The 13,054-nt window shown below is 37.8% G+C and overlaps 1 protein-coding gene across 1 annotated transcript; it reads right to left on the reverse strand.

The window, feature by feature from the left end:
- Positions 1–1,900: 1,900 nt before the first annotated feature.
- On the reverse strand, positions 1,901–11,923 carry LOC107020919. The gene is made up of 8 exons (XM_027913526.1): positions 11,734–11,923; positions 11,251–11,593; positions 10,692–10,985; positions 8,766–10,643; positions 7,751–8,660; positions 3,320–3,373; positions 2,549–2,620; positions 1,901–2,053 (listed from the first exon to the last, which is right to left on the reverse strand). The coding sequence occupies exons 1-8, from the start codon at positions 11,921–11,923 to the stop codon at positions 1,901–1,903; spliced, it is 3,894 nt and encodes a 1,297-aa protein (XP_027769327.1).
- Between the last annotated feature and the right edge of the window lie 1,131 nt (positions 11,924–13,054).

The raw sequence follows: 13,054 nt of genomic DNA on the forward strand, positions 1-13,054 counted from the left end.
GGAACGAAATGTCCGGGTACGACTCCCCAAGGACCCCCTCCCCCAAGGGCCCTTGAAGAGGACCCTCCCTAGTTGGACAAAAAGTTGTCAAAGGCAATGTCTACCTACGGTTGAAGGCCACGAGGCGTAAATGGAACGACAGGGACTCGATGCCTCCGTCGACCAACACTTAGCCACTTTTCAAAAAGTGGACAAAAGACCACTCTCTGAACTTATTGACGGACCTGCAGGACGGTGGGTTCAGGTGGGCGTCGAGTGACCTACGGCCCGTAGGTCGGGGTCTCGTAGGTCAGGCTTTCACTTTCACTGTCCAATATTTAAGGGGTTCATTTAATTAGTTAATTAGTTAGGGGTTTAATTAGGTGTTAAGGGGTGGTTAATTAAGTTAGTTAAGTCACTATATAACCTACCCTAAGCCTAAACTCAACTTAACACCCCACAATTTTCAAACCCAAATTACTCTACCTTTGCTCTGCTTTCTCTCTCCCAAAGAAGACTCCATTGAAGGGAAAGTTCTAAGGATTCTAGGGCAGAAAGAAGATAACTTTTCTCCATCAATTTTCAAGGATTAACAAGGTATGTGAACCTTTCACCTTTGGGATTCCTTTCCCCAAAGGGTTATTCCAAATTTGGTTTTCAAAAACATGATATCATATGGGTTTCTTTCTAATTCGAAATTGATCTTCTAAATTGTATTGTTTATGGTTTCCTTTGATGATTATGATTATATTATGATGTATTATTTTTTCATAATGCTTTCTTGATGAATTAACCTAGTATGTGGAATAGATCATGAATTGACCCAAATTCCCTAACTCTAGATTATGAACTCATGTTGAATTGATTAGTATTGATGCAATTTACTTAGTTATTGTATTAATTACTATTTAATGATGTTATTACACCTATATATGGATGAAATTGGATTGGTTCAGGATAAGACCAATGATGATGGCTTTTGAAGGAGAACTGGTAAGACTTTGTTGTAACACCCCATATAAAAATTAGGTGTATCCAGATCCTAACATGAGGTGTCATGATATTATAAGGTCCTAAAATGAATAAAATAGTGTTAATATTTAATATATAAAGTTTGGAAGTGTTTGGAGGTTGTTATTCCGTAATTTATCTATCCTTAGAAAAATCACTTTTTGAAATGTTCAAAGTATAAAACGGTTTAGAAGAATATTGAGAAAGAGTCGCCACTTAATTTGTTAAAGAAATTAAGAAAACTTGATTTAAAAAGATTTTAACAGATTAAATCTTAATAAATTTAGAGAAAAGGGATAAGAGGTTCTTATTTATGCTTCAAGAAGATTTTTAAGGCATTTGAAGCACCCTCTAACACGCGGTTATCCTATGACTTAGGTTAATTTTTTTTTTATTTATCTTAGAAACATGATTTAATATAATAATTAACAATATTCGATCAACTTTAAGAAAACATTTAAACAAATATCAATTTTTATTTTTATTTTTTATTTTATAACAAAATGGAACTTTAATTAAAGTTTTTTTTTATATGAATTAATTATAAGTAAATAGAATTTAACCAAACTAAATTTTTTTTCATCAATTTAAAAAGATGATAACTCAAGCCAAATTCATTAATTTAAGAATGAAAACCCATTTTTTTAATTAATGGAAGAATAAAAGATTCACCTAACTTAAAATAATATTTTTTAAAATAATAAAATGGTTAAGCGAAAATCATTAAAGAATATATATCTTTTAAGAACATAGGTTTGACTTAACTAAAGATATTAATTTTACTCATATACTTGACATAAAAATAAATTATTGTAAAAGATGTTTATATAGTAAGTCAACATAAAAATAATTCATCTTTTGGGGATTTAAGTAAGTTAATTATCAATTCTAAAGTTAGAGCTAAATGAAATTAGTCAACATAATCAAAATAATTAGGAGAGTGAATATCGGTGTATATTGACGTATATATCAGCTCTCTGCGTGTATCTTCTGCTTCCAAACACCTGCATTTTACCTCATCTCTATATTTCACATTTTTGTCTGCATTTTTGCTGCCATGAACCTGTATATCAGTGTATAACGAATCTATACAATATGTATACTGCTGCTCAAATCCGCAGATTTGATTTTTCAGCAACACATTTGCTGGTTCTTCCGACCTGTACGCCGGTTATGAGGGATCTGTGACTCAAAAAGGTGTTTTGAGCTTTCATGGCTCAAATGATGCAAGGAGGAAAATGGAGTTCCAAAACGTACTCGAGAGGAATTTTCATATGCAATCAAACGAAAATAAATTAGCATTTGAAATGATAACATAACCAAACAAATCTTGTGTAAAACAGAAAATAAGAAAGACATGCACACCCCTTTACAATTTTGAGTTAGGCTGGAACATGATGATTCCAAAATAAAACTCATGTGAACTAAACAATAAGCTTGCAAAATCTCATAAAAAGCAAAACAACAAGCAGCAACATATAATGCACTTATGAGCCCCTCCCGTCCAGGAAATAAACATGGCAGCACTCATGGCAAACTAACTCCAAACATGACATACATTCACAAAGATCAAAGCATGGTAGATACTTCCTTTTAAGAGCAAAATGAGAAGTTCAACTGGAAGCATTTGCTAAAGAAAACAGTGAGCAGATTTAAGCAAGATAAATGAACTAGAAACTAGCACAAAAGAGTCATCTTATCAAGACCAAGGCAACTTAGACTCTCACTAGTTTTAACAATAAGTAGTAATATCAAATGCAAAGTAGGCTAAGATGTGGCATCATAGTCCAAAAATGAGCTACTGCTACTTCATCGAATTTCATAAAGGTTAATGCAATCACAAGATACGATCTCATCTCAAAGCGATACACTAAATAACTTGGAAATAAACAAGATATTTGAAGCAAACAGATTATCTATGAACTTGCGTAACCATACAAAAATAAAACAAACAAACAACTAATATGGCTCTATAACAATACGCACCATTGAAAGCCATTCGAGATAAGCAATGAATTCTTCCATACAAAAAAAAAACTGAACAAGTAACCTTATAAACAGAGAAGCAAAATCAATTTGCGGCTGTCTTGATCTTATTAGGAACAACTAAAATCACCAAAAGAGTCCAAGACAGCCATACAGAAAGAAGCAAAAAAAAACTTATTACAACATGAAACAGAAAATTCGAGAAAAATAAACTGAAGCAACAATAGCAAAGACAAAGGAAACTCGACTGATAACAATGCAACAATAAACAATAGTGATTTCAATATCGAAATATCATGCTAAGATAGAAAGGGATGAAGAAAGCTTTAAATAAGGCGATTACCTTCTTCGGAGCAGCGAACTCGAGACGGCAATGAGCTTGAGAGCAATGATTCTTCTACCACAAGATTCAAGTACAAATATACAACCAAGAAGTTCAAAACCAGCTGCAAACTATATTTTAGAGATTCGCTTGAAACTTTCTAGTGTAAAGTAATTATCGCTTCAAAACTCAACTCCTCGGCCTCTCTCAATCCCTTGAGCATGGGAACTATTTAAAGGGGAAGAACATATAAATTTTGGTGGGAAATCCATTGGATTTTTGAAAGAAAGAGTTTGAGATTATTATGTTTTGCTCCTTTTCATGATCAACAGTAAAAGGCATGGGGGAGTTGTATCTTTATTCTGAAAATCTGCAAAACGGGGAAAAGGGAGGAGAAGGACGACGATGGTACTGTAGCACCGTTTGGAGCTAGAACCATCCGAGTTTGAGGAAAAGAAGAAGAAGACGTACAAAGGGTACTGTCGGATGCCACTTCTCGCTGGAAATTACGGCGATGGTGATGGGATGGTACTGTTGGCACGATTTTCAAGTTTGGTCAACCATGATTTGTTGCTTGATTTATGGGGAAGAAGACGTTGGCGTACTGGATTTCTTCCCCAATTTTCTGGAATTTCAACGTGAGGAAGAAACAAGGTGGAATCGGGTCGGATATTTTGGCTTGCTGTGTTGGGAATGGGGAATTTGGAGCTGAAGAGAGGAAATGGAATTGGGCTTGGAAGTGAAGGTCATTGGGATGGGCTGCTGAGAAATAAAAAGAAGCCTGGGAAAAGACGTATAGTTGGGCCTGCAAGGGAAGGTCATTGGGATGGGCTGCTGAGTTAAAAAAAAAATGGGCCTGGGAAAGGGAAAACGGGCTGGGAAATAAAAAAATGGGTTGGAAAGGGAATTAAAGGGAATTTGCAAGAATGGCCCAAAACTAAGATCTTTTGGTGGATTTAAAGTGAGATATAGCTAAGTAAATTCATAAATTAGCCAAATCATATTTAATTTGCAAATTCAGTTACATCTTAAATAAGACGAATTAATATTAATTAATTAACGAGCTTTCTAATTTAAAAAAATAATTTTGATTGTAAACTAGTGATAAAAAAAATAATTATAATTTAAAACTAAACTAGTTTAATTGGATACTTACTAAAATTAAAATATTCTTGAGATGGTTTTTGAATAATCATAAAATATAATAATTATATACGTAATTATGTAAAATATATATATTATCTAAAAGTTATACGAAATGACAAAAATATTCAAAATAACGCAAACTTTATATTTTTTTTTTTTATAAAACTAATTATTTGAAATTGCTTGAAAAATTTAAGAAGCTCATGAATTAATTCCTATCGGAAAGGGTCAAAATTGGGTGTCAACAACTGCCCCTCATTTTACTTGGATTGATGCAAGCAATTCGAGGAAAACGAAATTGACCAAACCAATTTTGACCAACCCCATTCATCTTTAAGGGAAGGATTTGGTAAAGGGTTTAGGAATTATGGTCGAACCCTTGAAATGGGTTTCCTACATATCTCAAGCTATATGAGAATTCAGGCCACTTGTAGTTCGATAAGCTTGATTTAACGCACGATTTTAAAAGAATTCAAAAGCCACATCGATACCGAATTATGAAGGTATCGAAATGCTCGAGAATTAAATTGGAGAGGGAATGTTGGAATACAACTGAGTTTTCAACATTGAACCCGCCTACATATCCTTAAATCTAAGGAATCAGGTTGTTTGTAGTTCGACTCGATCGGCTGAAAAGGAAATCTATTATTCAAGATAACCTTTGGTTTTGGAGGAGTGAAAAATAAAACGAGTGTGGAAAATAGGCTTGCAACCTCCTAGCCATGAATGTGGAGCTCTTCACATCCATAAGTAAGAACTTACATGGACATAATTTCCAAAGTTCGTGGTGCGCTGTCACTCATATTAGAAAGTTGCCTCTGGTGGATGCGAAATTGAAATCGATGAACTAAAAGAAAAACCCACACGCCTTTTGATAGAGGTATGGTTTGATTGTGGTGGAAGTTGCTCCTTAGCTCGCGTTCTAAGAGTTTGACACTCCTCTTTGGACTATGTCCCAGTTCACTGCGAAGAAAAAAGTTCCACGTTGTGCTGCATCCCTTTTGATGTCGTCCGCACCATGTTGGAACTTAATTGTTCTCCTTGAATATTTTACGTTAACTTCTATCAGTTTGGCATCATGCAAATAAAACATGTATCTCATATTTGCGACATAACTGTTCACTGTACTCTTCTTTTAGTATAGCAGTGGTGAAAAATAGACTAATGTTTCTTGATGGTTGAATATGATGGCCCTCTTGGCAGTTTAATATGAATGACTCTCTTGACTTTTGAGTATGATGGCCCTCTTGACTTTTGAATATGATGGCCCTCTCGGCAATTTAGTATGAATGGCCTTCTCGGCAATTTGAATATGAATGGCCTTCTCGGCAGTTTGAATATGAATGACCCTCTCAGCAGTTTGAATATGAATGGCCCTCTTGGCGTTTGAATACAATGGCCTTCTTGGCATTTGAATATGAATGACCCTCTTGGCAGTTTGAATATGAATGGCCCTCTCGGCGTTTGAATACAATGGCCTTCTTGGAATTTGAATATGAATGGCCCTCTCGGCAGTTTGAATATGAATGGCCCTCTCGGAGTTTGAATATAATGGCCCTCTTGGCTTTTGAATATGATGGCCCTCTCGGCAATTTAATATGAATGGCCTTCTCGGTAGTTTGAATATGAATGGCCCTCTCGGCGGTTTGAATGAATGGCCCTCTCGGCGGTTTGAATATGAATGGCCCTCTCGGCGTCTTGAATGCAATGGCCTTCTTGGCATTTGAATATGAATGGCCCTCTCGGCAGTTTGAATATGAATGGCCCTCTCGACAATTTAATATGAATGACCTTCTCGGCAGTTTAAATATGATGGTCCTCTCGGCAATTTAATATGAATGGCCTTCTCGGCAGTTTGAATATGAATGGCCTTCTCGGCAGTTTGAATATGCATGGCCTTCTTGACATTTGAATATGACGGCCCTCTCGGCAATTTAATATGAATGGCCTTCTCGACAGTTGAATATGAATGGCCCTCTCGACAGTTTGACTATGCATGGCCTTCTTGGCACTTGAATATGATGGCCCTCTCGGCAATTTAATATGAATGGCCTTCTCGGCAATTTGAATATGAATGGCCCTCTCGGCGTTTGAATACAATGGATTTGACTGTGAATGTTGTATTCTTTGGTCAAGTAGATATGTTTCACTCATAATCAGATATTTGCTGATAAGCTCTCCCGAAATAGTTGGTTGATAAATATATTATCTTTGATGATCTTATTTATTCCTGCATCCACAAAAACAATGTTAGTTTTGGAACACTGATCTGTGTTGATTTCTTCCAATCCTTTTGCTTCTTATCTTGCTATCTTTGGAAGTTTGGTTGACCCTACGAATCGCTATAGACAAAAGACAAGATCATATTTAAATTAAAACACTTGTTATGTATGAAGTTTTTAGAAACATAGCTTTAAAGAAAATATCTGCCAATTAATTGTCATGACATGCACGACACAAACAAAACCCTTTGTCTCAGATTCTGTCATGATAGGTATCTTGTTGGAATTTCAGAACTCCTTGTAAATATGTCATATTGAAGTACTTGAAGTTGACTCTGACGTTCCGAGTACCCTTGATGGAATTTTTGAGGCCTTCCTCAAAAATTCTGTCCCAGTAAATATTTTAAAATAAATTTGATGGTAATCACGAAGGTCATGATATCTTGCAATTTTTTGATATTTCCTCAAAATCATACTCTAATCGGATTTTTTGATATAATCTTTGACCCTTGTTTGTAAGAAAGAACTCTTCGTGTAGAATTTTTGAGATCCTCTCAAAAATTCTGTCCCAGTTTCCATTATGTAGGGAAATGGAAATCTTATTGGGAATATGACCGAACCCTTGTGGCGCCTACGTATCCCGTTGAGGCAGGAATCAGGTCAAACGTAGTTCCCCTATCGATGGTTAACATGAATAAGAAATTTTGATAAGAAAACGACCGAGGCCGACATAGGCCGCCTACGTATCTCGTTTTTTGAGAATTCAGGTCGAACGTAGTTCAAGTACAAAAGGAATGTCCCAAAGATTAGTGCGACAATGATTACGAACAAATTGCGATTACAAGGAAATAAAGGAAAGAAATAACATTCTTCAAATATAATATCTCTTGACGGCATCTGAATTGATAGCTTTTCTCCATACTCTACCGTCCATCTCTGCTAGGACCTAAGCTCCTCTTGACAGTACTTTGTGGACAACATACGTTCCTTGCCAGTTAGGTGCAAATTTCCTTTTATATTCCTCTTGATGAGGGAAAATGCGCTTCAACAGCAATTGACCTACCTCAAATGTTCAAACTCTTACTTTCTTGTTGAAAGCACGAACCATTCTCTGTTGATACAACTGGCCATGACAAACGACACTCATTCTTTTCTCATCAATCAATGTTAACTGCTCATATCGATCACGAACCCATTCGGCATCGCTCAATCCAGCTTCCTGAATAATCCTCAAAGATGGTATCTCAACTTCAGCTGGTATCACTGCCTCTGCTCCGTATACTAACAAATACGGAGTTGCTCCAGTTGAAGTTCGAATTGTGGTGCGATAACCTAGCAAAGCATAAGGCAAATTTTCATGCCAACATTTGTAGTTGTCAATCATCTTTCTCAATATCCTCTTGATGTTCTTATTGGCAGCTTCCACAGCTCCATTCATTTGAGGACGATATGCAGTTGAATTACGGTGGGTAATTTTGAATTGTTCACATATCTCTTTCATCAAGTGACTGTTAAGATTTGCACCATTGTCCGTGATGAGAGACTCAGGAACTCCAAAATGACATATCAAATTATTGCGAACAAAATCAGTCATAACTTTCTTAGTCACAACTTTATAGGAAGCAGCTTCGACCCACTTCGTGAAATAATCAATGGCGACCAAAATAAGCCTATGACCATTCGAAGCAGCAGGCTCAATTGGTCCAATAACATCAATGCCCCATGCTGCAAATGTCCAAGGAGAACTCATTGCATTGAGCTCGTGAGGAGGTACTTTGATCAGATCTCCATGTACCTTACATTTATGACATCTTTGGACAAATCGAACACAATCATTTTCCATAGTCATCCAGAAGTATCCTGCCCTTAATATTTTCTTTGCTAATGTAAACCCATTCATATTCATCCCACACACTCCAGCGTGCACTTCTTCAAGCAATTTTGTGGCTTCTACAACATCCACACATCGTAGTAATCCCAGATCAGGAGTACTCCTATAAAGAATCTCCCCATTAAAAAAGAAATTGTTTGTCATTCTTCAAATTGTTTTCTTTTGGCTGCTTGTTGCTTTTTCAGGGTATTCGCCAGCTTCTAAGTACCTTTTCACATCGATATACCATGGATTTTCATCCGATTCCTTTTCCACATGTAAACAATGCGCTGGTTGTTCTTTTAAACCTATCTCAAGTGGGTCAATGTAACTCTTTTCTGGGTGTTGTATCATAGTGGATATGGTTTCGAGAGCATCAGCAAACTCGTTTTGTATTCTCGGGGTGTGTCTGAACTCGGTCTTCCTAAATCTTTTACATAACCTCCATACCAGTTGTACGTAAGGTAAGATTTTAGGATTCTTCACGGCCCATTCTCCTTGAACTTGATGAATCAACAAGTCAGAATCACCAATTATCAGTAATTCTTGAATGTTCATGTCAAGAGCCATTCTGATGCCAAGAATACAAGCTTCGTACTCAGCCATGTTATTAGTGCATCGAAATCTACGCTTCGCTGTTGCTGGAAAATGTTGTCCTGATTCAGATATCAATACTGCTCCAATTCCTAATCCTCTAGAGTTAACTGCTCCATCAAAGAAGATTCTCCAACCAGGATATGATTCTGATATGTCTTCCCCTACAAACAATACTTTTTCATCAGGGAAATACGTTTTAAGTGGTTCATATCCTTCATCTACTGGGTTTTCATCAAGGTGATCGGCCAAGGCTTGGCCCTTGATTGCTTTCTGAGTCATGTATACAATGTCAAACTCACTCAACAACATTTGCCATTTTGCTAGCTTTCCTGTGGGCATTGCCTTCTGAAATATGTACTTGAGTGGGTCCATTCTTGAAATAAGATATGTTGTATAAGCCGTCAGATAATGTCTCAATTTTTTAGCAACCCAAGTCAAAGCACAACAAATTCTCTCTAAGAGGGTATAACGAGCCTCATACGATGTGAACTTCTTGCTCAAGTAGTATATAGCTCTCTCCTTTCTTCCAGTTTCAGCATGTTGTTCCAACACACACCCAAATGCATTGTCTGAGACGGATAAATACAATAACAAAGGACTACCCGCGCGTGGTGGCACCAATACTGGCGGATTTGAAAGATAACTTTTGATAGTGTCAAAAGACTGCTGACATTCTTCGGTCCACTTGGTTGGCGCATTCTTTCGTAACAACTTGAATATGGGTTCACAAATCACCGTTGATTGGGCTATGAATCGACTGATGTAATTCAGTCTCCCCAGAAAACTCATTACTTCCCTCTTAGTTTTTGGAGGAGGCAAGTCTTGAATTGTCTTGATCTTGGAAGGATCAAGCTCGATACCTCTTCTACTAACTATGAAACTGAGTAACTTCCCTGCAGGTACTCCAAATGCACATTTGGCTGGGTTCAACTTCAAATCATACCTACGTAACCTGTCAAAGAACTTTTTCAGGTGCGTCAGATGATCTGAACTGTCGCGGGATTTTATGATGACATCGTCCACATACACCTCAATTTCTTTGTGGATCATATCATGGAATATGGTGGTCATAGATCTCATGTAAGTGGCTCCAGCATTCTTGAGGCCGAACGGCATCACTCGATAATGGTAGACTCCCCAAGGGGTGATGAATGTTGTTTTCTCTGCATCTTCTTCATCCATTAAGATCTGGTAGTATCCCGCAAAACAATCCACGAAAGATTGCAACTCATGCTTGGCACAATTATCAATTAGTATATGGATGTTTGGCAACGGGAAATTGTCTTTTGGACTTGCTTTGTTGAGATTCCGATAATCCACGCATATCCTAATCTTTCCATCTTTCTTCGCTACTGGAACAATGTTAGACAACCAAGTGGGATACTTAGTCACTTCGATGACCTTCGATTCGATCTGCTTCATGACCTCTTCCTTTATTCTTAAACTCAGATCAGGTTTGAACTTTCTGGTTTTCTGCTTTACTGGAAAATACCCTGAATTGATAGGCAACCTATGGGAAACAATATCAGTGCTTAATCATGGCATATCATCATAAGACCAGACAAACACATCGATGTATTGTTTGAGCAGCTCGACCAATTTTTCCTTTTCTATTGCTGTCAAATGGATACTGACTCGGGTTTCTCTAACCGACTCGTCATCTCCTAAGTTGACTATCTCTGTCTCATCCAGGTTGGGATTTTTATTATCTGCAAGGTTCCTCAAGTCGTCAGTAAGGTGTTCAGGCATCATAGTTTCCTCATCATATTCTTCACATTCATCTTCATTGACTTTACTTAGTTCATCGTGTTCGTGACATGTCATGATATTGGCAAGTTTAGATTCATTTTTACTGAAAAGAAAATAAAGCAATCATGTTAGATAGAAAGAATTTAAATGTATATATTAGAAAGTAATTTGCAAAGGCAAGATAAAAAATAAACGAGGCTTTTCATTGGAAAAAAGGCGTACAAACTTTGATCATGACTCATGTCAACGTGAGTCATTTCCTTTTTAAACATTACGATGAAAATAAAGTGACATAAAAGGTTGTTTCGGGCCTCGTCCGAAATACACCGATTTTCAAAAGTAAAACTTCAAATCTTGTCTTTGTCTACCAAGCAATTCGATGAATCATAAGTAGAGTGGCCACCCAATTCTGTAGCATCTCTTCAGGTTTGGCATCTTGGATGGTGGGTGTCGCAGTGCATTCTTCCAAGATCACAGCACAATTTCCTTCATCAAACAATCGTCCCATCCCTTCCACTAGACCATCACTCTCGGACTCTAAAGCTTTAGCCACAAATAACTGGTACAATTCTGGAATAGGCTTTGGTATATCAAGGCCATGTTTCTTCCTTGCTTCTGCTTCGAATAATTCCTCCTTTGTTGGGGTATAACCAACGCCAAAGCGGAAATTTTGAAGTGGGATAGGGAGAAGTCGGATATGCCATCCAAATTCTTGCCCAACCCACGTCCAGGCTCAAAACTGCTTCTTAGCATGGTTGTGGCAAGCATTTTATACACCGACGGCATTGGTGTTTGCGGTGTTATATCTTCAAAAGCAGCATTCATTATCTCCACCATGTGAAAGTCAGTACCTTGAGATGAATCGTCAATAACGGGAACAGAGAAGCCAGGGTAACTACGATTACTCCCTTCACCATGAATGACAATTTCATGGTCCTCCCAGATGAACTTCAAGATTTGATGCAATGTGGATGGAACTGCTCCGGCCGCATGGATCCATGGTCTTCCTAGCAACATATTATAGCTTGTGGATATACCCATCACTTGGAATTCAGTGACAAATTATGCAGGCCCCATTTGAATACACAAGTCTACCTCCCCCATGGTCTCTCTTTGCGAACCATCAAACGCCCTTACATTCATGCGACTTTGACGGATTTTTCCAACATCATGATTTAGCTGAGTAAGGGTTGATAACGGGCAAATATTGAGTCCTGAACCATTATCAATCAATACTCGAGCTACAAACTTGGCCCTGCATTTGACAGTGATATACAAGGCGGGGTTGTGCATCATTCCCTCAATTGGTAACTCCTCTTCTCGAAAAGAGATTTGGTTACTCCCAATGACATGACTAACCATAGTTGCCAGATTATCACCACTTGTTCCCGTCGGTACATATGCTTCATTGAGTACCTTCAACAATGCTTTCCGATGGTACTCAGAACTCATCAATAGAGCCCAAACAGAAATTTGAGCGGGAGTTTTCTCCAAATGCTTGACAATCGAATACTCCTTAGGCTGCATTCTTCGCCAAAACTCTTCAGCCTCACTTTTTGTGATCGGCCTTTTTTGGTTCTCCTTTTTTCGTGTTTCTTGAGCTAACCCTTCCGGAACATAGCATCTTCCAGAACGTGTCATCCCTTGAGCTGTAGCCGCCTGGACAATGAACTTTTCTTTGGGCTGCTCGTTGTTTCTTTCCTTTGCCAAAGCAAATGCCTGATGAGGTGGAGTTATTACAACAAACTCTGGATGAGCCTTTATGGTCAAAGAGGCCACTGTTGGTATGAGTGAGTTGACATTTGTTTTACCGACGGTCCCATTAGCGAGCCAATATTCGTTACTTTCAATCATATTGATGGTCGCTTCCCCATGATTCGGTAATGGGTTAAGGTTCACATTGGAGGAAGGGGCCTGAAGAGTGATGACCCTATTATCGATCAAATCTTGAATCTTATGTTTTAAATTGATACACCCTTCTGTATCATGTCCTGCTCCTCCAGAATGGTAAGCACATCGTTGATCCGCTCAAAAGAACTTTGTTGTGGGATTAATTGTCCTTGCGTCTACTGGTTGGATCAATCCAGCTGCTCTCAAACGCTCAAAGAGTTGGGTACGTGTTTCTGCCAAAGGAGTGAAAACTCTGGGAGGCTTTCTTTCTAGGTTAGGGCG

Source organism: Solanum pennellii, chromosome 1, assembly GCF_001406875.1.
Source record: "Solanum pennellii chromosome 1, SPENNV200".
Lineage (NCBI taxonomy): Eukaryota > Viridiplantae > Streptophyta > Magnoliopsida > Solanales > Solanaceae > Solanum > Solanum pennellii.

Bases quoted from the DNA above. Each gene is read 5' to 3' on its own strand.
- LOC107020919 (XM_027913526.1), bottom strand. From the start codon at position 11,923: ATGGGTATATCCACAAGCTATAATATGTTGCTAGGAAGACCATGGATC. The intron at 8,661-8,765 runs GTACTTAGAAGC...GATTCTTTATAG, and splicing joins TGGTATATCGATGTGAAAAG to GAGTACTCCTGATCTGGGAT. The intron at 2,054-2,548 runs GTATGTCATGTT...ACTGATATACAG, and splicing joins ATGCTTTGATCTTTGTGAAT to GTTCATGGCAGCAAAAATGC.